The sequence below is a fragment of the Clupea harengus genome, chromosome 7 (assembly GCF_900700415.2).
Source record: "Clupea harengus chromosome 7, Ch_v2.0.2, whole genome shotgun sequence".
Taxonomy (NCBI): domain Eukaryota; kingdom Metazoa; phylum Chordata; class Actinopteri; order Clupeiformes; family Clupeidae; genus Clupea; species Clupea harengus.
The window spans coordinates 3,425,796-3,453,114 of record NC_045158.1 but is presented as its reverse complement, the minus strand read 5'-3'; the positions used below and the strand labels follow the sequence as shown (position 1 = coordinate 3,453,114).

General features: G+C 42.3%; 2 protein-coding genes across 2 annotated transcripts; both read left to right on the top strand.

The window, feature by feature from the left end:
- Window positions 1–2,568: 2,568 nt before the first annotated feature.
- On the top strand, window positions 2,569–6,995 carry LOC105898448 (E3 ubiquitin-protein ligase TRIM11-like). Its single transcript, XM_042708193.1, has 6 exons — window positions 2,569–3,453; window positions 4,261–4,356; window positions 4,843–5,046; window positions 5,521–5,647; window positions 5,885–5,944; window positions 6,364–6,995. The coding sequence occupies exons 1-6, from the start codon at window positions 2,869–2,871 to the stop codon at window positions 6,894–6,896; spliced, it is 1,605 nt and encodes a 534-aa protein (XP_042564127.1). The 5' UTR covers window positions 2,569–2,868; the 3' UTR covers window positions 6,897–6,995.
- A 2,196-nt stretch (window positions 6,996–9,191) lies between these two features.
- LOC105898449 (tripartite motif-containing protein 16-like) lies at window positions 9,192–17,600 on the top strand. Its single transcript, XM_031570176.2, has 8 exons — window positions 9,192–10,007; window positions 10,940–11,035; window positions 11,252–11,485; window positions 11,646–11,817; window positions 11,912–11,944; window positions 12,977–13,036; window positions 14,161–14,220; window positions 15,999–17,600. The coding sequence occupies exons 1-8, from the start codon at window positions 9,414–9,416 to the stop codon at window positions 16,511–16,513; spliced, it is 1,764 nt and encodes a 587-aa protein (XP_031426036.1). The 5' UTR covers window positions 9,192–9,413; the 3' UTR covers window positions 16,514–17,600.
- Window positions 17,601–27,319: the final 9,719 nt, after the last annotated feature.

Here is a 27,319-nt window from a genome sequence, read left to right as displayed (position 1 = left end):
AAGTTGAAAATACAACACGTGAATTCTTAGTATTTCAGTATTCCTCACAGCGACTTCACGCAGAGGCTCTGGCTTAGGGGCCCCTTGAGCTCCGTTCGTTAATCCATCCACCGCCTGTAGGAAAAACCGCCCCTGTTCAAGACTGTCCTTTATTGGTGAGCTGATTTTGGGAAATTAAACTTTTCAGCAAACATTGAGTTTCTGGGTTGCTATGGTTACCCCTCAGGGTGCCTGTGCAGCTTCATATTAACGAGTTTATGTTCACAAGTTCATATTCACGCATATTAACATGAGTTAATCACACACAGGCAACTGCAAACTGTTAAGATGGTTCCCTAAACTAGAGATAGCTAGGATAGTTAATAGCCAGTTAACTGCTCCATATCATCCCGTTAAATAGTCTGGTAGGAATACATGACACTCCTCACTTTAAAACGGCGTATTCCTAAACACTGAAAACCATGCTTTTCAAAAACGCTGCCCTAGGCAGATACATTTGAAAACTGGAGTTGTAGCGTGGACAGGGGCAACTGAAGTTTTCAGACGATCGGTTGGCATGGCACTAGGGGTAGCTTGCGCTCGAGAGGCTATAACGTCAAAATAAACATGGAAGGTGAAATGAATATGCTGCTCTGTCTCTACAATTTACTTTGCTTTAGTTAGTGTACTTCGAGTACAAGTACTTTTCCTGAATAGATACGCGTTACTCCTGCGCAGAAGGCGAGCACTGTACTCGTGTGCTTGAACTATTGGTGAAAATACGGTTTAAAGTAAACCATACAATGAGCGGAGATTCTGGGTAAAGCGTGGCCATACAGCTAGCTGGTGGGACAATTTTGTATATGCCTATATTAAATGATATATCAAATATAAACATAAAACAAATAAAAAAACATTTCTGATGTTTGTATTTTTCAAATTTCTCGCAGGCACATCGTTTTCATTTGGCAGCAGCTGATATGTCATGCTGAAACACCTCTTGTTTCGTTACAAATACATAATTAGGCGCACTTTCCGCATCTCCTCCCACCCCTTGCGACAAACACCCACTTTCCCTTATGCCCTCCCAGCAGCGATAATCTAAAGTGCACTGCCTTTGTAAATACGGGTTTATGTTTTTACCTGCTATTTTACGCCTGAAATGGGCGCAATCCTGTTAGTAAATGAGGCCCTGAGAGTTGTTCTAGGGCCTTTAGTCAAAGTGGGCCATTAAGACAAAGACATCAAACTGACTATATTCTCTAAGGGTCATTTGTTGCACAGGGCTTCAGTGATACCCAGCGTCAAGAGCAGATGTATGTTTTTGTTTCAAACAAATGTTGAGTTCAATTAAAAACAGAGAGGGTTTTCATTCAGTTGTTACATAGTAGTGGCTAATTCTAATGCCCGTTCTCTATTTTCTGCGTTTCATTCTGGTATTTCTCCAGACCAAACTCAGCCACAACAGAATAGAATAGATAATGTGACTGTTTTTGCTTGTCAAATTTAGTATTTTTTTGTACACCAAAGATTTGCTATTCTATTTTGTCTCAATATTTGCTAAATGTTAGAACTGTACATTTTAAAATTATGGATATTCAATGATAGCTGTCTCATGTAGATATTTAACATTGGTTGAATGTGAAAAAGTCTTTCACAAAGTAAAATACTGTGTATTGCACTGAATGGTACTATTGTAGAGCCTATGCAGCATACTGCTGTATATCACAACTGCATTTTGGTCCGTTAGAGTGAATTAGAGCATCTTACTATAGAACTGTAGAACTGATGCCTATTACTATTCATCACAAGTTCATACTAAGAAATGCAGCCTGCTCTGTTAAAAACATCAATCCATGCCTGATAAACAGGTCAGAGAGGTGAAAGACTTTTTCATTTTCCAAGTTGTCATAACGGGTGAAGTAGGGTAGTGGAGCAGAGAAAAACACAAAGCTGGAATGTTGGGACCCTTTTTGTATAAAAATTGTTATGTCTTATTTTACTCCACTGATACAAAGAAAAAAAAATGAATGATGAAAATACTAATTGCGCTATTTCTCTGCCTGCTGTTGCAGAAATAAAAAGGATGTTTAGCCATACTGTGTCATCATATCTCTCCCGTTTGCCATCCTTTGTGGAAGCAAAAACAAACAAGCCTCAACATGGATCATTTCAGACTGCATCTACCACAAACACATCTCAATAAATTGAGCTAAGTTGTGTGATTTTGAAAGAGTATCAAGGAAGCTTATTACCATAATTAGTAACTTATAATTTGTGAGTATAGCCTAAGTCCAAAAGCCCGTGTGGCACTGGAAGAAAAGAGAAATAATAAGTGTGAAAGGGGTCATTAACCTGAGAGCCTCTTCCTAACTTGCACTTCTACTAGTACATAACTTGCACTTCCAGCAGTTACATTCCTGCACTTTTTTTTCTATTTCTTATATAAAATAGTATTTATTGTTACACTATTGGTCTCCCTTGTACGTCGCTTTGGACAAAAGCGTCTGCTAAATGACTAAATGTAATGACCACGGATCCATGCAGTGGTTTTTTTTGGTGCTTGGTTGCTGTAGCTGGTTTGAACATTGTGTGAGCTGATTTTGTGTCTGTGATGCCTTCTAAAGACTTACACTCTTATCTCATTCTTGATCTCTGCTCTCTCCATCTCCCACTTCAACTGTATCGCTCACATTTCCTGAAGCCACTTCCCCAGGAAACCACTGCAGAACACAGATCCCTAAAACTACGCAACACATTCCAGTCCACCAGCCACTGCATGTGAAGTGTGTGTGAGACAGAGAGAGAGAGAAAGAAAGAGAGAAAGAGAAAGAGAGTGTGTATGTGTGTGTGTCTGTGAGAGTGTGTGTTGTATTTCAGTCTGTGAATATGGCAGACGCGTTTCTGAAAGAGCAGGACTCGTTCTTCTGTCCGATCTGTCTGGACCTGCTGAGAGACCCGGTCGCCATTCCCTGCGGACACAACTACTGCATGGGCTGCATAAACAGCTACTGGGACCAGGACGAGCAGAGAGGCTGGTACAGCTGCCCCCAGTGCAGACAGACGTCCCCACAGAGGCCTGTGCTCAACAAAAACCCCCTGATTAGTCATCTGGTGGATAGGGTGAGGACAAGACTGGCTGCTGCTTCATCCACCCGCCATTCCTTTATTCCTGGACACGTAAAGTGTGAGTTTTGCTCTACTGTCAAGCGCAAGTCTGTCAGATACCGTGCTGTAGATGAAGGCTCAGACACTGAGGCGGGCTGCCAAGTGTCTGCAGAAGTAGGACCAGAAGGTAAACATGAGGTGTTGGGTGCAGTCGAGCAGCTGAGAGACAACATCTGGACTCACAGCGAGAAGCTTCTGGAGGTTTTCTGTCACTCCCAGCAGCAGTGTCTCTGCTATCTGCGCCCAACAGACGGACACATGAGCCTGCAGGTAGTCACGGCGACTGCAGAGCCAACTGTCAAACAGGTGAGCACTAAAGAGAATGCTCAGGCAACACAGCTGAGCAGCATGACATCACACAGTGATATACATGGAGTCCTGATCAGGGACGTGCACAGGAATTTTGAAGGGCCTTTGCTCTGCCCTGGAAAAAAAGGGCATCACGTTCATTTTTGTAACCGCCGCCGCCAAGCCCCCTCCCCCTGCGCGCATATTCTGCCTATATCACGATCACTAACCGCCGCCGCCACGCCCCCTCCCCCATGCACATGTTCTGCGATTTTTTTATCTAGGCCTATATGAAATTCTGCAGCCGCTATACTATTTAAAAAAAATTATAATTTCCTTCGAAGGGGCAACTTGAGTCGAGGAGGGCAGACAGGCAGTTGCCCGGGCAACCTTAGCCCCCTCCTGTGCACGTCCCTGGTCCTGATACGCCAATTTTTCCCCACCTAGTGGTCTCAGCAGGCACAACAATTATATATATTTTTTTAGCTTTTTTAGCATTGTGTTCACAGCCCGTACTTTTCGATTCAGAGGAGATAAATACCTATGATTATACATAAATCATACTTGATTATGTTATTATACCAGTTACAGTGATAAGATATTTGGATTTTTAAGAGATATTAAGATACATTGATAGTGTCACACCTCTTGTATAGGGTACCGTTTCCCCCTACTTATAGAGTACTATAGCACGACATATACTTTCATTAGATCATATGTGTTTTTGTAATGTAGGTGTTGGTTGTTTGCTCTGGAAAGAGAAAGAGAGATGCGCTGTCTATTGAAATGCAGGAGCATTAAGTGGAACTGTGTTTTGACCCACAGAGGGAGTTCCATAAATCACATACAAAATTTCAGCAGAGAATCCAGGAGAGAGAGAAGGAGCTGCAGGAGCTGAGGACGGCTGTGGAGACTCTCAAGGTGAGAACTGACCAGAGGAGAGGCTGGAGGAGCCAGGAGCTCTCCTCCAGTCATCCAGTGAGAGGCCCTGTAGTCAGACCAACTGTCTGGGATTGCTGTTTGGGTCGACTCCTCTTTTGTTTTGGGCCTCTGTCCTCCATTCATCCGGAGAGGAGTCCTATCAGCTAACATTGACTCTTTTAAAAGAGAGGCTGAGATTTTGGCAGGAGGTTGTTGATCTTTGTGCTCAACAACCAATCAAATGTCACCCTTCCCTTCTGTGCTCCTGAAGTATTGTGCTGATTGGCTGAAAGTATTAATGGCTATGTTTGTTTCCCATTTACTGTGCCACGACTGTGCACGTACACAAACTGAACAAACAGCTAGAGGACCCTGAGGTGAATTTAGCTGAATTTGACAAACAAGAATCGCGAACCACACCTTTAAGCCAGACCCTTTTGAAGTCCAGAAATGACTTCCTCTGACATCCTCTGTGTCTCCTACTAGTGCTGTGCCCAGGCTGCTGTGGAGGACTGTGAGAGGATCTTCAGTGGCCTCCTGCGCTCCATAGAGAGAAGAGCTGAGGAGAAGGCCAAGCTGCAGCAGGCTGAAGAGCTCCTGAGGAGGCTGGAGGAGGAGATCGGTGAGCTGAGGAAGGACGCTCGTCTGGGCCGGCGCCCCCTCTCACTCAACACAAGCCATCTCCCTCAGGTACATATGGTGCCCTCCTAAACTGGGTTGGACTGAAATTAAATTGGCCATCTACACAAAGTCAGCTGTGAGTCTGTGGTACAGGTTGTGTGAGTAGTTTAAAATGTTTAAAGTAACTACAACCACAAACTATTACTGCTACTGTATAAAGTAGAGGCCCTCTTGCCTTAAGCAATGCTGGTAATACACATGAACATATTACACATTAAAACAAATTATACAGAGATAATTCTCTACCATCATTACTAGCTGGATTAAAAACACCATAATTTCTGCCTTCTCTATTGGGCTATAATATATATGATAAATTATAAAAATGTATTTCTTAGATGTTGACACCAGGGTCACTGTCTTCCATCATATGATGCAGTGCACTCCCATTCAAACTGCACTGCCTTTTTCCCAAAGGAATGAATCAGTGACTTCTGTTTGAGTATATTACCCTGTTTCCCCACCTCTGCCTTCTGCCTCTAGACTTCTCAGCCTGTGTGTGACCCTCATGGCAGTAAAGGTGTTCCCACCATCAAGGTCAACCAGCACTTTGCCTTTGATCAGGTGAAGCAGTCTGTCACTGAACTGACAGAGAGACTGGGAAACTTTTGTAAGCATGCAAAACATTTCACTGTTTTATTTAGGAGCTAAATGTCTGGAATGTGTTTCCTCTGCTTTGATTTCGAGCATGTATGCTGTGATTTGAATTGGCATTATTAGCTACTGTAGTTGTATATCCTTTGATATAATAGAATGTCAGTAAATTCTCAATATGCTGTTGCACAAATTATTTGACAATCTGCACATTTATCCTAATATTTTGTATTCTACTTTTTTTTCTCCACAGTGATTAAAGTTCAGAGTGTTCTGCCTCCTGAACCTGAGACCAGAGATGAGTTCTTACAGTGTAAGCTACACACACCAAATAGCCTGCCGTAACTAGTATTACTTTGCACTCAAAAACGGTCTTTAGTAAACTGTTATGAAGAACAGATATGGAAGGTGTGTGTGTGGTGTGTGTGCGTGTGTTTGATAGTATGTATGTTTATGCTGTATATAAGTGTGTGGTGTGTGTGTGTGTGTGTGTGTGTGTTTGATAGTATGTATGTTTATGCTGTATATGTGTGTGGTGTGTGTGTGTGTGTTTGATAGTATGTATGTTTATGCTGTATATGTGTGCGGTGTGCATGTGTGTGTTTGATAGTATGTATGTTTATGCTGTATATGTGTGTGTGTGTGTTTGCTAGCATGTATGTTTGTGCTGTATATGCGTGTTTGTGGTGTGTGATGAAGACACACCCATCTCTTTTGTGCCGTCTCCTCCAGATTCCCGACCTTTGACCCTGGACCCAAACACGGCGCACAGGGAGCTTTGCCTGTCTGAGGGCAACAGGAGGGTGACACACTGTGACGAGTACCAGCCCTACCCCTCTCACCCCGACCGCTTTGATGGCTGGGAGCAGGTGCTATGCAGAGAGGGGACGTGTGGACGCTGCTACTGGGAGGTGGAGTGGAGTGGGGAGGAGGTCTCCGTCGCCGTCTCTTACAAAGACATCAGCAGGAAAGGACACGGCCATGAATGTGGCTTTGGATGCAACGATCAGTCCTGGAGCCTGGACTGCTCCAAATCTGCTTACTCTTTCAAACACAATAGCGAGGAGACTGAACTCCCTCTAGTGGCCAGCTCCAGAATAGGAGTGTATGTGGATCACAGGGCAGGAACTCTGGCCTTCTACAGCATCTCTGACTCAATGACCCTCCTGCACAGAGTCCAGACCACATTCACTCACACACTCTACCCTGGGTTTTGGCTTGGCTTCGATTTCCATTATGGTCAGTCATCAGTTACACTCCTCTGAACCACAGCTCAGATTAATGCAACACACAGGATATAATTGGCAGTAATTCAGTGAATGACAAGCAACCACACACACACACACACACACACACACACACACACACACACACACACACACACACACACACACACACACACACACACACACACACACACACACACACCGACAGACGGAGGGAGGGAGGGAGGGAGGGTCTGGCACAAATCTGGCCCCGATCAAAGGGGTTGCCAGATGGCGGCTGACTCTGATTTTGCCCCAGATCTGGCAACCCCTTTGAATCAGCCCCAGCCAGTACTTTACGTAATAGTTCATGTAACCTAGAACTTTACTTTTGCATTTACTTAGTGCTAGCAGTGTGAAAGGCTATGAATCAATAGAAAGACATGCGCACACATACACAAATATACGTGCACGTTTTTGTGTCCACCCGCAGATCCAGGGGAGATGGCGGTATTTTCCTCATGCTGGTAATTGTTCTCACTGAGGAAACATCATCCTATGACTCTCATGATTATTCCTCCACGTTTTTTAGGCATATTGTGGATATTTTACACTGTTTTACTGAGTATGCTAGCGTGTGTATGTGTGTGTGTGTGTGTGTGTACGAAACCCCTCAGGTTATTAGCTGAGTTCAACCCATGACTACAAATTCACATGTGCACTTATGTCACTGTATATTATACAGTAATTTGTGTATATTTTTTTTAGTAAACCTTATAGGTTTTCTGACATGTAGACATATTTTACACGGCTGTCTGTATGTTGTTCTTTCAGTAACGTTTATGGGTTTTGTGACAGTCTATTCAGTTATGGCTGCATGCTGTTCAGTGGCGTAACGAAATAACGACGGGCCCAGGTGCAAGATATTATGACGGGCCCCCCTAACACACAAAAAAAAAACGCTAATCAAAGGTGTTTGTTATCGATATAAATAGTGTTTAATTAATCAACCTTACGTGTTTTTAGAAGCGATGGGTGTGTACACAATGAACTAAGTCTTGTTTGACTCTCAGCAGGAACATTTCTTACCGTAAAAATTGTTAGAAAGTAATAGCGACCACTATTTACCCAACTTGTAGCCTAGTAATCCTGCCCTACCATAATGTATGTAGGCTATAACTTGTCTTGAAGTGTATATCTATCACAATAGCCATAGGTTACCTGTTGCATGATTGCTGACACACCACTGAGGGCGGAAGCAGCGATGCTGATCCCAGCTGAACTGATGCACTGCTGACTCCGTGGGCTGGCGACTAGTTGACGGGCTGGTTAAAAAGCCAAAATAATCTAATTTAGGCAGCTTTGCCGCCTTCTCCTCCTGTTCTTTTTTCTCTTGCCCTTTTCTACTTCGACGCTTGTGCTTAAAAGGCATTGTTACGAGTAAAGTTGTGCTGTGCACAATGAACTAGGTTATCAGACCTTCAAATTGGTTTAACTATAGCGTATTGTATTGTCACATGATCAAATAGAGACTTGACATTGGACAACAACATACATATTACCCAGCAATCATCATTGCTAATCACAAAAATACCAAAGAAAATAAGTTTTTTAATAGTTTCTATAGTGTATGTAGGATAAGTATATGATTTTGTTATAAATTGCTACTCTTCCCTAAAAAATAATAACAACCATGACTGAGATAAGTTTGCCTTTTCAAGTGTATATATAGCATTTGACACTCTGAAGAGTTAAAAAACAGCGCGTATTTGAACATAATTATATCCAAGAAAATTTGACGCTGTACTGAGACTGAGGGTGGGTCCGTCGAGTGATGCCTGTCGCTGTACTTGGAGAGAGGGCCCGTCGCGTGTATATCTGTGGGCCCGGCCACGGGCCCCGACACCCCACCCCCCATAGTTACGCCCCTAATGCTGTTTACCGGCAGCGGTAGAGAAAATGAGAATTATGTCTCAGGGAAACCCTGCATATGGTTGTAGCTTAAATATGGTTGTAACGTCAATGAGGTATGTATTCAACTGCAGCCAACCTGTTGTTTTTTTGTAAACTCTGTGTTTGATGATTGATTCGAGTAAATGTTCTCACTGAGGAAACATCAACTTGTGATTATTTCTCCCTGCTTTTTAGGGGTGTAACACACACACAACCACACACACACAACCATACACACACAAACACACACACATTCACAGAGTGGTTTAAAGATTAACAACCTTTACAACCCCAATTTAGCTGAATTTGACAAAAAGGGTTTTAGTTTAGTAAAGAGCTAAGTCGTCAACACATCAGCTTGCCTGAACATTCTGCAAACTCTGCTGTTTTGTTTCTCTACTGCTGTGATTCAGGAAGAGCAGGTTTTAGGCCTGGAGTATCAAACGCACTCAATTGTGAGGATAAATATTTCCCAGACTCCTTCTGAACTTGAAACGCCCACACAAAATGACAACTAGGAAGCCACTCCTCAGCACACCATGTTTCTAGGGAAAACGAAACTTAAGTATCACTTGGCAGGTCTTTCTCTTAGTGTGCTTGTGGTTGTGAGAGAAAGCAAACAAAATGGCAGAGGCTATTTTCAAGAAAGAAGAGGACTCCTTCACATGTCCAGTCTGTCTAGATCTGCTGAAGGATCCAGTGACTATTCCCTGTGGACATAATTTCTGCATGAGGTGCATTGAGGGCTGCTGGGATCGGGAAGATCAAAGAGGAGTCTACAGCTGCCCCCTGTGCAAACACACTTTCACTCCCAGACCTACCCTCTACAAAAATCCTCTGATTGCTGAAATGGTGGAGACATTTAGGAAGACCAGAATCCAAGCTTCTCCTATTACTCCCTGTTGTAATGCTGGACCTGGAGATGTGGAGTGTGACGTCTGCACTGGGAGAAAACTCAAAGCTGTGAAGTCCTGTCTGGATTGTCTGTTGTCTTACTGTGAAACTCACTTCAAAGCTCACAATGATCTGAACCCAGGAAGAAAACACCCAGTGATTGAAGCCACAAGCCAGCTACAGGAGAGGATCTGTGACCAACATAAGAAGCCCCTGGAAATGTTTTGTCGTACTGATGAGAGATCTGTGTGCTGTCTGTGTGCGAGGTATGAACACAAAAACCATGACCTGGTCTCAGCTGAAGTAGAAAGGACTAAAAAACAGGTAATGACCAGTGTGTTTTACAGAACAGTTTCCGTTTTAGAATCAATAACTGGTGTTAACAGAATCAGGAACAGCCATTACATGAATTCCAGAGCGGTAGAGTTGTCAGACTGGTTGTCATTGTTCGACAAACATCCTTAATTTCTTAAGGCAGACACCATTTGTCTTACAACAGTTTTGGAGAAATCTTCAACTAAATGTTCCCTCTATGCTAGTGATGGGATTCTTTACATTCTATTGGGACTCATGGGATTCTGTTCATCAAAACTACTTGTCCAGATGTTTTCTAACCTGTTCAGTGATACTTCCTGTTGGCACAAAAACAACCATGACACGTGAGCTCCCATACTTACAGACCGATACATTTGCAGATTGTTACTTAGCTTACTGCTGTACACTACTTTGCCTAAGTAATTCCCATTGGCCACAAGAGAAATGTTGTATGTTGTTGTTACAGTCGAGGCTACATGCCTATCCTCATGTTTGCTAACTAAAGAATTACACTGACACATGTAAGACAATAACAATAAGGGCAGCTAACAATTAGATTAATGGCTGTAAGCCATTAGGTTTTTATAATACCACTGGGTGGCGTGATGTCCCCAGTCATTATTAAGAACGAGGTATCCCCTCCAAAATCAGTCTCTACTTCAGGTCTGGATATACAGTCTATATACCTGACAAATATATAAGGTATAATAACACCAGACTATGAGACTTAAAGTATAAAGTACTTTGATGACACCAGTGTCGTGTTGTGAACTGAGCATAAGGCCTTATTAGATTGTCTGTTCATGAAAGTGCTTTAAAAAAATGAATAAAGCCTTGAACTCAAAGATGGATCTGGCAGGGAGAAAATTATTGTTTATTTAATTTATTTATTGAGTGCCTCAATATAGAACCTGCATTTGTGTGCTTCGGTTTGTCATCAGAAGTGCTTGGGGGAGACCCAGAGGAGATTCCAGCAGAGAATCCAGGAGAGAGAGAAGGAGCTGCAGGAGCTGAGGAAGGCTGTGGAGACTCTCAAGGTGAGTACTGACCAGAGGAGAGGAGGACAACAGCTGGCTGCTGGAGGAGCCATTTCAGGCTCAATCAGGGCTCTCCTCCAGTCAACCAGACAGGAGTCTGTAATGCTGAGCCACTTTCCAGCTCCTCTGAGCCACACTGTGGGTACCAGGCTGTGTGGAGGAGCTGAGTGAGTGGGCTGCTTTAGATGGACCTCTCCTTTTTGTGTGTCTCCACAGAGCTCTGCACAGACAGCAGTGGAGGACAGTGAGAAGCTCTTTACTGAGATGATCCGCTCCATTGAGAGAAGGTGCTCTGAGGTGAAAGAGCTGATCAGAGATCAGGAGAAGGCTGAGGTGAGTCGGGCTGAAGGACTCCTGAAGCGACTGGAGCAGGAGATTGCTGAGCTGAAGAGGAGAGACGCTGAGCTGGAGCAGCTTTCACAAACAGAGGATCACATTCATTTCCTTCAGGTATGTTGATATACAAGAGACCATGAAAAACTAGCTCTGCATTTCCACAAATCCAAGTTTTTTTCTGAAAAATCTATACAATGACATACCACATCAGATAAGGTCAGGCCATTTTTTTTTGCTTTTCTCCCTCAATTCTCTGTTGTGTGTTTCGCTGTAGCATGTTCAGTCAGGGACTCTTTCGCCTCGCTCTAAAGACTTACCCAGCATGACCTTCAACCAAAGCTTCTCTTTTGAGGCTGTGAGGGAATCCGTCTCTGCTCTGAAGGTGCAACTGAAGGAGAGACTGGAAGTTCTCCACAGACAGGAAACCAAAAAGATGTCTGCAGCAGGTGGGATAAAATTATGAATAAATCATGACGACATTAAAAAATATTTGCATGATTCCAGTCAATGTATCAATGGATGTTTCTTTCACCTCAATAGTGACAAAAGTCCAGATCATCCAGTCTTTACAATGTAAGTCACCCCGCTACATACACATGCTCACAAACTTACAATATTAAAGTCAAGTTGAGTTGGACTTTATTTCTACATACACAAAGCCACACAATGTGTTTCACATAAAGTGTCACAGCACACAACACAGTCATAGAGGTGCAAGTCCAGACATACGTATAAGCAGATGTTATAGTTCTAATAATTATAATTGCAGATGTTATAGTTCTAATAAGTATAATTGCAGATGTTATAGTTCTAATAAGTATAATTGCCGATGTTATAGTTCTAATAAGTATAATTGCAGATTGCACATTAATTAGTGCTCAAAAAACAAATGTCAAAGTATACCAAAGACACACACGCACATACGTCCACACACCTACACACCACACACATGCAAGCCATTGACTGAAAGCTGTGAGCACAGGAGGATCATCTGACTCTGGCCACATTAATAAGAAAGGCTTATAAACACATATATTCAAACTATGACACTGACTACAGCAACTGAAAGTAAATGTAATAATATACGTAACTCCCATCCCATATGAATTCCATCCACATTTCTGTTTTCAACACAAGACATTTTGTTACAACATATTTAGAAATTAGAAGAATTTCTAAAAAAAAAAAACGTATAATAATGAATGCGATAACAAGGTTACTGTTACTGACAAAGTTCTGTTACTGTAAACCTCCAAAACAGCCCAGTCCTATGTATTTGAAGATGCTGCAAGTTGTGTTAGTATTTCTGGTTTCTTTCAACAGATGTTGCCAACCCAGTTTTCCCTCAGTCACAAGCAATAATTAGCATACAGGGAAGCAGGGAACTAAAGTCAGTGCTACAGTCACACGTTTCTTCATGTATGAAGCTAGGCCATGTTGAAAGCCTCAGAGAATTGCAGGATTTTTTTTAATGAAAAGGCAACTAGTTGCCACACTAAAAGCCTTTTGGTGAAAATGTGTTCACCCATGGGGTTTAATGCACAAGCAGAACAATACTGCCCTGGTCCTCAGATCGTTGTGTTGTTATCTATGTTGGGTTCCCAGATTCTGATCCTGAGCTCCCAGTCGCAAGGACTTACACCAAAGAGGGGCTTCTCCAATCCAGTAAGTCCTTTAGCTACTCCCTAAACATATTTGGGCATTTCTTGGGTGAAAGTGTTTACATGTGATTCCGAATGTGACATGCGAAAATTCTATATGTAACTTCTCACTTTTTGTAAAGCTTCCTAATTACGAGCACAGAGTTTAGCAGGCTTTCAGCAAAATGACCAAAATTAGCGGGAGTGAAAATGATGTAGAGGTACTTCCTTTTCAGCAATGACTTGTTGGGCATTTAGAGTTTATTGTCAATCATCATTTCCCATTGTGTTTTGTCCACAAACTACAGTTCACGATTCTAATCCAAACAGGTTCTGTCAAATTCGGAAAATTGTCTAGCGGTCCATTCAGTGTGTGCACTCAGACATGGCTCTGGAAATGGGAAACAAAGATAGTGGCTTAAACTGACCGATGCACTATTCCAGCCAATCAGCACATCGCCTCAAAATCACGTAAGGGAGGCGTGTAATTAGATTGACTGCTGAGCTCAAATTTCAACAACCTTTTGCCAGATTGGAGGACTGTGCCTTTAATAACACTTTACCCCTGAGATATAACTTTTTGAAAAATCCTCCTCACAGGAAAGATTTCCTCCTGTAATATTCCTGTACTGTGACATTGCCAAACTTACTCGAGTTAACGTTGTAATGCAGAAGTATACTTTGTAGCCCATCTGTAGCCCAACGCTGACCCTAACTGATATGATCTGTGATTAGCAAGAGTAAATTAGTATTATATTTAATTGCACAAAATCAGGGCACTAGAAAGAGAGAGAATCATTGTAATGTGATGGACAGTGATATTGGAGGCAGTGTGACACAGCCTGACTCAAAACTATGTCAACTGAATGGGAGATGGACGAGGGATGAACGAAGTTACAACAATTTATTTACAAAATAGTGAACTAAAGATAAGTCAAAACGCAGCCGTCAGCAACAGGGAAGGGATCTTCCTCGGGAACTGGAGAAGGAGTCCTGATATAGGCCAGAGCCAAACCGGGCACAGGTGTAACTCATCAGCCTGATGTGGAAACCTGGAAAAGAACCAGCAAGAGGGAAAAGACCCCTAGTGGCGTGGAGGGGTCGTCACAGCAGTTACTGATAATAATGTGATGCTCTCTGTATCTACAGTAACTAAATTCCCAACCAAGTTGACAACAGGACCAAAGACAAGAGAGCAACTCTTACCATGTGAGTTACAAACACACACTTGTACACACAAACACACACAGCTCCACACATACATGTTGTGAGGGACTGAGGTGGTTTTTTTGGTGTGAAAAACAAGGTGCAGGAGACGGTGGCTTCATATAAAAATATATACATTTATTTCCCCGGGCCTCTATGTTGACACCAAAACATGTGTCCACACAATGAACAAACAAATCACAATACAAACAGTACTTACTGTAACTCAAGCGCCTGGCACCCGAGGCACCTGCTTGGCCCATTTAGGCCCAATACCGGCACGCTCGGGGCACAAGCTAGGCCCCAAACTGGGCCCAGAAATTAAGCATGAAGCTAAGTACAGGCACAAAACAAGGCAAACAGTGTTCAAACAGTGTTCACACAGTGTTAACACCTAACCTCGCACCGGGTAAGCACTAACCCTTCATGCCTCTCCTCATGAATTAAGGCACCCTTTAAATAGGGAAGCCCATTGGGCTTATTTGGACCACTTGGCCAATTTGGACCCCACCATTGACGTGGGGGAGCACGGAACCCACTATTGCGGTGGGGGAGTCAAAGTCTTTCTCCAGCTCTTGTAGGCCAACATGAGTCCACATCCAGTCTAGTGCCACGGTGCCAAGTGTTGAAAAATCATGTTCCCCCTATTCCTCAAAGTGGGTTGGTTCACATGCTGTTTCCAACGGGCAGGGCTACCGGCAGCTCCGTGTTTCAGTTAATCAGCCCAGTAGCCTACACGGTCAGATTGTCAGACTGTTTCCTACTCTGTCCCCTGTCGCTGCCGCTATGATACACGATATGTAAAGAGATTTACCTCATTCTCGAACACAGTAAGAACATGTAAAGAAGAAGTTTTTTTCTAAACTTCATTTACGAAGTTCCAATCGATATGCACAAGTATACATAAGTTTATTCATAGATTATATAGTTTATACATAGCTAGCTAGACAGTCTAGGACACTGTCATGTCAGGGGCAGGTTCATGCTAGTTAATAAACGTAGGTCTACATCTCAGTGCCTCTCCAGATTTGTTAAATTATCTGAAGGTAAATTAATGTTATCTTTTCCTGCGGTCCATTAACTATGTTGGTATTGCGACATGGGGTGGCAGTGGTACAGGGGGTAGAGAAGTCGTAATATTATCAAGAGGTTACTAGTTCGATTCCATGTCGAAGTGTCTATGAGCTGTTTTATAACTTATTTTGAGCAACAAGTTCTCTTGAACTTTGGACATTATTTTTCTGTAAATAAATATTTCGTGTTAGTACATTTAATGTTGTTTAGAGAATTCTAAAATGACTTCGAATTTCTGTTTGTAAATGTGATAAGAGAATTCGGTATTTAGCAGTTTATGCTAGCTCTCGTGAAAGCAATTTTTTCATCTCCCCCCCCCCCCGGAATTACTCTCTGAAATTTGACCATGTATTGTCCCCCCCTACAATGAAATGGGATCTCCGCCCCTGCCCCACTGTAGTGTGTTACAATGGAGATATTTAATCAGCTGTATCCAAATGATCATCTAGATACAGAAATCCCAGGAATACCTGCGCTGTTCTTCACACAAATCACACACACACATGTGAAGGATCCCACACATCCACTCATTCCTGTGGAATATATATGAAGAACCAGACAAACACACACACACACACACACACACACACACACACACACACACACACACACACACACACACACTCACACACACACACACTCACTTTAACCTTTACTCAGTGAGATGTTAACATGAGAAACCTTTGTCTTGTCATCTCCTCCATCAGACTCATGCCACTTCACACTGGATCCAAACACAGCAAACAGATACCTCCATCTGTCTGAGAGGAACAGGAGGGTGGAAAAGAAAAATGAGCTCCAGTCATATCCTGATCATCCAGAGAGATTTGATAGTTGGTGTCAGGTGCTGTGTAGAGAGGGTGTGTCTGGACGCTGCTACTGGGAGGTTGAGTGGAGTGGGACACTTGACATAACAGTTTCATATAAAAGCATCGGCAGGAAAGGACAGTTTGAAGACAGTAGGTTTGGATGGAATCGTAGCTCCTGGAAATTACACTGTTCTCCAATCAGAACCGTTTTCAAACACAATAATAAAGAGTCTGACCTCCGTCTGGTACGCAGCTCCAGAATAGGAGTGTATGTGGATCACAGGGCAGGAACTCTGGCCTTCTACAGCATCTCTGACACAATGACCCTCCTGTGCAGAGTCCAGACCACATTCACTCACACACTCTACCCTGGGTTTTGGGTTTACGAAGGATCATCAGTGAGGCTGTTGTAGCCCTGAGGAGTCTGAAGATGTGGAGTGCAGATTATTGTACCATTCACACTCACAGACATGCAGGGGAAACACACAGGTCGACAGATACACATTTACACGCAGGACAAGCACACTAAACATGCGTTTCCTTACGAGGGCAGATTGGTCCATACACTTGTGTATGCAAACAAAGACATTTCATTTTCAAATATATATATATATATAGCACATGCCACAGAAACACAGATGTGTCTTTTAAAAAGCAGACTTTTAAAACCAGTCAAAAAACTCACTTTTATACTCTGGATTTAGTTGCATTTTAGTTCAGTCTAAGGTTGTACATTTAGTTCAGTCTAAGGTTGTACGTTTAGTTCAGTCTGAGGTTGTATGTTTAGTTCAGTCTGAGGTTGTATGTTTAGTTCAGTCTGAGGTTGTACGTTTAGTTCAGTCTGAGGTTGTATGTTTAGTTCAGTCTGAGGTTGTATGTTTAGTTCAGTCTGAGGTTGTATGTTTAGTTCAGTCTGAGGTTGTATGTTTAGTTCAGTCTAAGGTTGTATGTTTAGTTCAGTCTGAGGTTGTATGTTTAGTTCAGTGTGAGGGTCGAATTCACTTGTAATTCTGATTTGTTTTTATTGTGAGTTATTTTTTGGCCGATTTGAATCCATTCTCTTCTTATCCATTTTCTTTGTATTCTAGATTCTGATAATCTTATTTGTCTGACATGTCTGGATGTGTTTTTAGTTTTGGCCTTTCTATTCTTATGTATTTTACTAATTCACATTTTTGTAAATTTATCATATCTTCTTTTTAATATTACATTGCTATTTTGGCTGCTCAGTACAGTAGGCTATCGAATAGAATGACCTTGTTTGATTGACTTATCAATCGCCAAATTGTGGTAAATATGCAAGATACCTATTAATGTTCTGGTTTATATCTGAATGTAGTAAACTAACTTCATGGAATAAAAAGTGTTGGGCTTGATCTGATTCACTAGCTAATAATAACATTAACTATGCTGCCCCAGCAGCAATGAGCAGACGACGTTGAGTCTGTCTTAATGTTCTGCCATTATTGAAATGACAATAAAATGGGCTTTTCATCTGTATCCTGTTGTATTTACTGTCAGAGCACTCATTTGTTTTAACAAGTTCATAATGCTTTATCCTATCTTATAATAATCTTAGATCTGTTCATAACAACACCATCTATTTGTCACTTTACTTAAAGTTGACAAAGTTCACTTATAATGCCTTATCCTATCTTATAATAATTTCATATCTGTTCATAACAACACTATCTATTTGTCACTTTACTTAAAGCTGACAAAGTTCACTTATAACATTTTCTTTTTCTTTAATAAGAGTCAGTGCTTTGTAATTTAAAATAAAGAGGAAGAAATAGTGGGTTGGGCAGTATAACATGAACATTCTAAACCCATTGTTGCTGCCCCCAGATTTAAAAGAACACATTTTAGCCATGGTAACTTCATATGGAATGTTTACTTGCATTCTGAGACGAAGTAGAATCTTCAGTGATTTCCAAAGAGCTGCTCAGTCTAATTTGAGTTTTCAAAGAGGATAGTTGTGAAATATGAAGCTGTGTAATCTTTTTAGATGCTGCCTACCAATGCCCAACGAGGAGTCGGAGGGCAAGACATTGAGGTCAGAGGTGGAAGCAGAGAGAAAGAGAAAAAAGCAGAGGATTGAGAAAGCAAGCAAGACCCTTAGCAAGAAAAAGTTGAGGAAGGAGGCCAAGCACCAGAAGAAGGAGATGGCCGTCAGGAATAGAAAGGATGTTGAAGAAACGAGGTTGAAGAACCTTGTGATGGCCATCCCTGAGGTGCAGCGTGCTGAGATGAAGGATATGTCTCTGGATGAGGGGAAGGAGAGAACTGGAGAGAGAATGGACGGAGGTGCTAGTGTAGCAGTTGTGGTGGTGTCTCTGGACATGGCCAATTCTAGCGCAGATGCTAACATTAAGTCTCTGGAGACAAAGACCCCCCTAAATACAAGGCCTGTGTTTCGTCCGAGGTTGGACTGGAATAGGTACCAGCCGCGAATGCGAAGCAATGCCCAGCAGACCCTGCAGCCTGGGAGATTTGAGGCTCTGACCCCAGCAGAGAGAGACCGGCTGGAGGAGGAGAGGAGGGAGAGGTTGCTTGGCTGGTTTAGCCGGAGGGGCCTCACAACAGCTGACGATGCAGATGACTTGGCAACTTCGCTGGTGAAATTGTCCCAAGAGTTCAGCAATGAGGACTGTGGTGAGTTCAACATTTTCAGATGGCTTAACATCCTAAAGGAGTTATAGTGGACGCCTGCAGGTTTATGTTGTTACACTTGCTAATTTGAGTCATCATTTCTTCTCTATCCACAGACCAAAAGCAGTCATCTATCGGCAATGGGACACCTCAGCTGGCCGAGTGGGACGGGAGGGGCCCATCTCACCAGCTCGGTGATGGAGACCGAGTGAGGCCTGTGTCTCGCCCAAGACTGGACTGGAATAAGTACCAGCCGCGAGTGCGAAGCAATGCCCAGCAGACCCTGCAGCCTGGGAGATTTGAGGCTCTGAACCCAGCAGAGAGAGACCAGCTGGAGGAGGAGAGGAGGGAGAAGCTGCTCGGCTGGTTTAGCCGGAGGGGCCTCACAACCCCCAATGCAGCCACGCAGCCAAAGGAAACTAAGGAGGATCCTGTAATAAAATAATAAATTATAAATTATAAAATAATAAATTATTTTATTTCATTCATAAGCCATCTTGTTGTTCGTTTGTATCTTATCTAATAGTATGACACAGAGAATATTACGTTTGGGTTTGGGGACTGCACCAAGCAATCATATATTAACTAATGTCTTGCATATGATAAAAGGTTGCATCCTCATTTACCCTTCAAGCATGAGCTTTTACTGATATTTCTTGTGTTCTACAAGGTAATCACCTAGGTTTACAGACATGATTCCACAACACTGTGATACTAGTTGATACTTCAAAACAAAAGAGCCTAGCCTTATGTGAAAGTGGTAACTGATACACCAAATACCCCACTTTACGGTCTACATCACCTCCTAGGTGCAGGAGGAACCCTTAGTGTTGTATCCAACTCATCAGTATGCTGTTTGGCCGACACTACAGTTTCCGCCAAAAAGGAACAACTAGCCAAGAGCCATCTAGAGGGCCTGTGTCCCTTTTCAGAGGGAGACAAAGCACACTAAGACACAAAAGAAAGAAAGTGACCACCAAATATAGGCCTACTTTGCTAGAGTGCTCCCAGACTCCCAGAATGCAGTAGCACAGGAGGGCTGAAGGAACATTCCAAAGCTACAGATACAAAGAAACCCTTTAAGCACATTTATAAGTACAAAACTAATTATTAAAATGCACAAAAACACTGCATTATTTGAGACAGTTAATCAGTGATTGTCTACCCACAGCAGCTCATAGGTGGTCACATCAATGGTGAAATACCCTTCATCTGACTCCATTGTCTTCCATTGAGAGTGGGGCACTTTCCTCTACAACCACCCTGGTGAAATCAAAACGACAAAATCAGAATTAAATAGTTTCCATTCAGCACGCTCCTAAACCCCACCTCAGTAAGTCTGCACAGCTGCATGAGAGGGGAATCCGCTACAACACTGCCCATGCAGCGATAGTCCAAGGATCTAACCTAGACTGGTGACAAACTTTCATCACTTTTCAGTCACTTCGCTTTAGTACTTTTATCATTACCTGTTTGTCATGTGACCTACCAACCCCCTGCTAATCACGTGACTTCCTGCAGGGCCTTCCTTCTAGATCCCCACATTAGTATAGTACATATGGCAGTTTTGTGTGTGTGTATGTGTTTCTATGTGTGTGTGTGTGAGTATCTCTATGTGTGTGTTTGTGTGTGTGTATGAGCATTGCGAAGACAAGGGAACGGTGCATTTTTTATTACATTTGAGAACGCACTGCCAAAATCCTCCCATTTGAAAAACGGCACAGCATAATGAGTTTCTTAATTAAGTCACCTGCTTCATCATTTTTACAAAGAAGTCTGGGGAAGCCACCGTGAATGTTGAAAGGGATGGAATCCTCCATTATTGATGTCATGGCATTTCTTATTGTATTACCTCTGGTTTGTCACACTAGGAAAATAGAGCAGCCTCTCTCTCTCTCACTCATGTATGTGTGTATGTGTGTGAGCAGGGTGTGTCTGCATGTATGTGTGTGTTGTGTGTACATTGCAAGCAAGAACCTTAGAATGTCAAGAGAGGAGAAAAGTGGAGGAGGGGAGAGAGGTGACAATCCTGTTTTCATTTTTGTTTTCTGTGAATTAGACAGGATCACGAGCCTATGCTGAGACAGAGCAGATGTGCAGTGGCATCTCGAAGGTAAGCATTTATCACAGACGGGGGTGGCAGACGATATAATCAATGCCATTCTCCCTTTCCATGATAGTTTGTCACTAAAGACTCCTGATGTGATTTGCCTTCAGTCTTGCCTGATAAGTGACTTTAACTAACCAGGCCAGGGAAATCTTGGAACTACCTGTTTAGTTCTCCAAGTGCTAACTTCTAGTGTAATACTGATGAAAACCACAGCATTGGCCTTTTGCAGGCTAAGTGATGATACACAACTGTCAATAATGACACGTGGACTGTCAACAACAGTTCATTTTGTCAATATAGAATGGGACTAAACACACAGAGGTGTTGTAAAGTGGAACTGTCCACCTTTACAGCATTAAAGGTACAGTCTGTGGTCCTAATCATATACACTTCTTGTGAACTTCAGCGAAATTGCTCCTCACGGCCCTCTAGCTGTCCGTGTTCCCACTCAGGTGTCCATACACAGTCCTGGCTCTGTAAATGGGAAACAAACATAGTGGCTTGGGCCATAAACAATCTCAGCCAATCAGCACGGAGCTTCGGGAACACGGAAGGTAAATGTGTAATTTGATTGACTGTTGTGCTCAGATATCGAAAACCTTTTTACGAAAACTAAATTGCAGACAGCACCTTTGTATAGAGCCAACAGAATCCAACAATGCAGACGAGAACCATAGAGTTTGTAAAACTCTGTAGAAAACACATAGAGTTAGGCCTCACATCTAAATCCCTAACTCTAAAACACATTCAGTTAAGCCTCACTTCTAAACTCTACAGTGGCATGATTTTGGCCAGTTGAATAGAATGCACTGGTTAATCGTGTTCAAGTCAGTGTCTTGATAGTTCCAAACTGATATTAGGGATGAGGTTATCAATTTTGCTGAATGATTGGTAATGTATTGGTATGATGTTTGTGTATTTTGCATTGTGTAGCCAAGCACATTCCCCTACCAGACTCAAACTCACAACCTAGCAAGGAGGCTTACACATCTGTTGCATCTGTTGCTGGTGTAAAGTAGCCTGTAGCCGCCTATGTTTTTGCTTAACCCACATTAGTCCAAAGAAAATGTACTATAAGGAAAAGTGACTTTTTAGCAAAACAATTCAATACATTTTGATACATTTTACAGATTTGTGCTAAGCCAAACTTAAAGAACATGTGCACCAAAGTCAAGGTAATGTTCCGTTTCAAGCTTGGTTTAAGCATCAGTAGGGATGAGAATTGATAAGATTTGAACGATTCCGATTCCGATTCCATAACGATTCTTTCCTATCGATTCGATTCCTTATCGATTCTCTTATCGCTTATTTTTGGGCAAGGAAAAAAAAAAAGAGTACAAACGAGTTTATTTACATTAATTTTCTTTTATATAATATTCTCTGAATAGACGATGCACAGCATATACAGTATGTATGTATACATTTACATGTTTTAAATAACCAAAAACAAACCTAAGAACAGGTCAACAAACTCTCAAAGTAGGGTCCAGAGACCCAAAGCCTAATGATCCTTTTCCTTGATGGGGTGCCAGGGGGTCCCAACAAAGAAAAAAAGTATTTGTTTTGACTATAATTCCAACCATAAGTAACAGAATATATGACTGATTTGGTAATGGGTTTCATACAATTTTTGTAATAAAACATCTAAACTCAAAAATCTCATCAGAGCGCCGACACGCAGTTTCATCATCGTCACCACCACCGTCACCATTAGGGCTAATGGTGAAAGGCCAAATGAATGTTTCGCTTAATAAAATCAACTAAACAATTTGAATAATTCATACATGAATGAAATTCACGTCTAATAGGTATTCATTTTAATTCCACACGTGTAAAACATTTCGCTCAATTTATAGCCTATACAAAGCTTGATAGTGACTTAGTTTTCAGTAGGAGATATGGCTGCATTGGCGTTGTTAGAGGATATTGCCAACCGCGCAATAAGGAGAGAAAGGGTTTTTCACACTCAGACAGCCTAGGAAGCCCACTTCAATACAGCACATGCCCGTGCGCGGTTGGTAGTGGAGCGCAGCATAGGCATGCTGAAGGGAAGGTGGCGATGTTTGGATGCATAGGGAGGGAGACTGCTATATGACCCCGAAAAGGTTTGCCAGATCATCCTAGCCTGTTGTGTGCTACACAACATCTGTCTAAGCCATGGCATAGAGCTTGGAGAAGACGAAATGCGCAAGATGACCACCCTCCCATCCCAGCTGGCTGGAGCACGCACATCACTGCGCTGAGAAGACGGGAGCTGATTCACCAACTATAGTATAACAATAAATGCACACATGTTCCCATTTTCTTCAGAATGTTTTATTTAGGCACGTTTGTTCAAAGAACCCTCAATAGCGGACAGAGTTCGGCAACAACCTCACTAACAGACTCATTCAAGTCCCTTTGTGAATGAGAAGAGGGTAGCTGGTGACGGCCGACGAGGCCCCGATGCTGGTGCAGCAGGTGCTGCAGCCGCAGATGCGGCTTCTGGTGCTGCTCGTGCCGCAGGTGAGGCCGCTGGTGCTTCGGAGACGTGTCTTCTACCATGCCACATACTTTGCTTTTGCCATTACGCCACCAGACAGGCTTTCGAACAATGTTTTGGCCCGCATCTGCTCTTCCATCAGCAGAACGTCGATTTCAGCCTCACTATAATTCTTCTTTTTACATGTTTCTTTCTTGCTTGCCATTGTCACCGAGAGTTGTGCATTGAGGATGCGCTCAGTTTGTGCATTGAGAATATGCTAATTGGATTAAGTAGGGCCGTTTTGAGGGCGGAGATTCAGTTGCGCACCATTCCACGATCATTTGTGATTTATAAACGCAGGAATGGCGTACACGTGTTTTTTTGTGCGTACGTTCGTTTTCTCTGAATCGCTCTTACGACCATTTCAGAAAACGTCTCAGATCAAATGTAGGATAGTTTCTACGCAACATTTTATAAATGAGGCCCCTTGATATACCAGAGTCGTCTTTTTGCGTGAAATATAACCACACTTTTGAACGCCTCTGCCTAGACGCCATGTTGGCTGCAGTCTAAAACAAAACAAAGCTGCATGCGCGAGACATAGCTAAACGGCACTTACATCGATACCGGAATAAAAAAATTTAAAAAATCTAAAAATGAATCATTTTTAAGGCATCTATAGCGGAAAAAAACGAAAAATTAATATTTAATTTTTTTTTTTTTTTTTTTAAAGTATTGATAGCGGAATCGAAAAGGATTTTGGCTAACGATTCCAAGGAATTCCTTAACAAGAACCGGTTCTCGATTCCCATCCCTAAGCATCAGTGTCTTATGCTGATAGTTGTGTGCTTCCGTGGGTTAAGACTTTCTGATGTAAACAACAAAACACAAATTCAGGCATGGCCTTGACATCTACCAGTCAGAGCTTCAGTCATTGATGTGGATTTTGGATGGACTACTTAAAGCACACACACATAAACACAGAAACACAGAAACACACACACACACACACACACACACACACACACACACACACACACACACACACACACACACTGTGGGAGCCTGGCCTTGCAAGGGCAAACAGTGGGTACACAAACTGGAAAAGAGAAGTCAGACACAGGAGTTGCGGTGAACAGAACTTAGGTTTATTGTACAAACTGAAGGGGGAAAAGGGAGGGGGCGCACAAAGGTAACTCAGAAAGCTTCACCGGTCTGGCCGTTGGCGTCAGGGGCTCCGTCGGGCTCTTCCTGAGGCAAGAGAGAGATAGAGAGCGATTACTCGTCTTCAGTAATATAAAAGGCAGGCCGCGGGCCTCTTACCCTGAGACTGTCTTGGAAGGCGTCTGGTTCTCACTCCTCTGTAGCTCAAGACAGTCTGGCTTCCGTATCCTCTGGTTGAGTTTTAAAAGGCTCCTGATTGCCTGATTGATTGAGTGCACCTGGGAGGGACAACCAGAGACACCTGGGTGGGGAGGAGTTCCCTATGAGAATCCTCATGTGGGGGCACTGCTCACCGGCTGGGCCATCACAACACACACTCAAGGCTAGGCTATATGAACACTATATGTCTGGCAGATTTTGGACCTTATTTGAAATATGAGTTTTCATCAGAGGTGTAAAAAGTACTGATATGTTGTACTCAAGTAAAAGTACAATTACTTAGATGAAATTTTACTTAAGTACAAGTAAAATTACCCATCTAAAAATCTACTCAAGTAAAAGTAAAAAGTTGTTCATTTAAAATGTACTTTAAGTAAAAGTTACTTAGTTACTTTCAACAACTTCATGGGGGTCGCTCCTATATAGTGCAAAAAAGGACAAGGGGTCATAAATCCAATACAAAAATTAGTTATTTTTAATTAAAGGAGAATCTTAAAACATCAAACATGTCAAACATTAAACATTAAACATGTCAACACAACACTTAAGAACTTTTGGGAGGACATGTCAAGACATGAACCACATGACAGCTCAAATAAAAAAGTTTAAATGCCGCTGCCCCACTGTATATTTAAACTTTGGTTACTTTACTTGTGTCCACCTTTTGAGCATTAGTCTACAAACTTCTTGTTGAGTTTGAGCAGCAGCTGATTTTCAAGGTGAGTAGAGTTCATCCGGGCTCGCTTTGCAGTGAACAGCAATGAGTCGCTCGCAGGCGGCCGAGGCAGGTAGGCCAGTATTGAGTTTCAGGGACAGTTTTTTGATATTCTGAAAGGAGTTCAGCAGATCCATATTGACTGAGACGCAGGCTAGGTACCCTTCTAACTCCCCTGTACCTGATGACCTTCTGGACTTCATTGAGGAAAATAAATCATCTTCATCTGATGAATGTTGTCAACTTGCTCCTGCCTCCAACATCCGGTCAAGGTGTTGTCTGACATAGACCTGTAGAATCACAAACAACATTTCTGACAATTAAGTATTCGAGCTGCCATCAAGAGTGCATCATAACACAGAAATAGCTATAAATAGCTACTCTAGATGACAGACCTACAGTATGTATACAGAATTTTAGCATTCTTTTCTATTTCTACATGCATCACAATTCATAATCCTCAATTCTTGATAACCGAGAGCCCTGCGCATGAACATGAAAGACGCGCACGTTGCAAAGCCACCACTTAGCGTTGTTAATATTTGACTAATCGTGATACATTCTAGATAACGACATACACATTGACACTGACTTGTCCAACTGTCTGACAAAGATGGTGTGCGCATCGTTCCTGTTTCAGGGCATGGGAGGCAGCCAAATGATTAGCCTAATATCAGTTTATGTGGTGTATTTCATTGCTGATGACTGATCTGCAGTTTTTAACACAATATGAGAGACTGAACAAAATAATGCTATGACCTGAAACGAATGGAGGACGGGGATGGAATTATTATTAGTCTATTGGATGACGGCTGTTAACACAAGGGCTGTACACGAGTGTATAGCTAGCCTATCGTCGACGTTAGCATACTCAGGGCAGTTGCAAGTGCTAGCCAAAATTAGGCTATAGTGCCATGAAACGCATATTTTGCTTAATGGAGCAAAGCTAACTAAACAACAAAAACGCTGTATGAACTACTAATGGAAAAGAACAAATACTGTACTTACCAACACATGCTTGCGCAGATTTGAAGATCAATTTTTATAAGCAGAAAGTGTAGGCACAGCCTACACAGCATTATATAGCTGTTAACTCTTTTACGTTGGAAGGCAAACTGCTTGCTGAGATGTGGCCACGAGTTTTCTTCATTTTCTTTAATTTCAACTGGTGGAAAGTTCGGTGCTTCAGCTTGTTGGTCGTCCGTAGCTTGTTGGTACTATCACTATCATCTTCCTGCCTCTATCTTCCGTGACTCGGCACCGGCGGCTTGCATTGACTCCATCATCCACTCTATGCAGCATCCACCACTGCAATGAGAATTGTCGTGCGAGATTCACGCCTTTTGGTTTCCTGCCTTGAACTATGTTTTTTTTTTTTTACTCAGTAACGGATGTAATTTCCAATGTAGCGAAGTACAATACTTCAGTTAAAATCTACTTAAGTAAAAGTAAAATTACTGATTTAAAAAACTACTTAAAAATTACAAAGTACACAAAAAAAGTACTCAATTACAGTAACGTGAGTAAATGTAATTCGTTACTTTACACCTCTGGTTTTCATACCTGTCTGGATTTTTCATATAAGGCTTAAGCTGTCATTCCGTGCAGGGGAAGATTTCCCCCATTTTTTTTGTATAAATACTCTTGCTCCTTTATACCAGCTGTATGTGTGTGAACTTGATTGAAATCTGATGGCCCCATCCCTGTTCTCACCCAGATTTGTTTACTATGAGCACAGTGACCGATGCATCACTCAGTCCCTGTGTCTGTGTGTCAGTGGCAGAGGAATGGAAGTGAACGCTTGAGCCACATCTTATCATGGTAACAAAGGAAAGGTCCCCAAACTGGTATTGCTCAGACACCTGGGGTCAGGAAGCAAACTGAGGTGTGAGTGA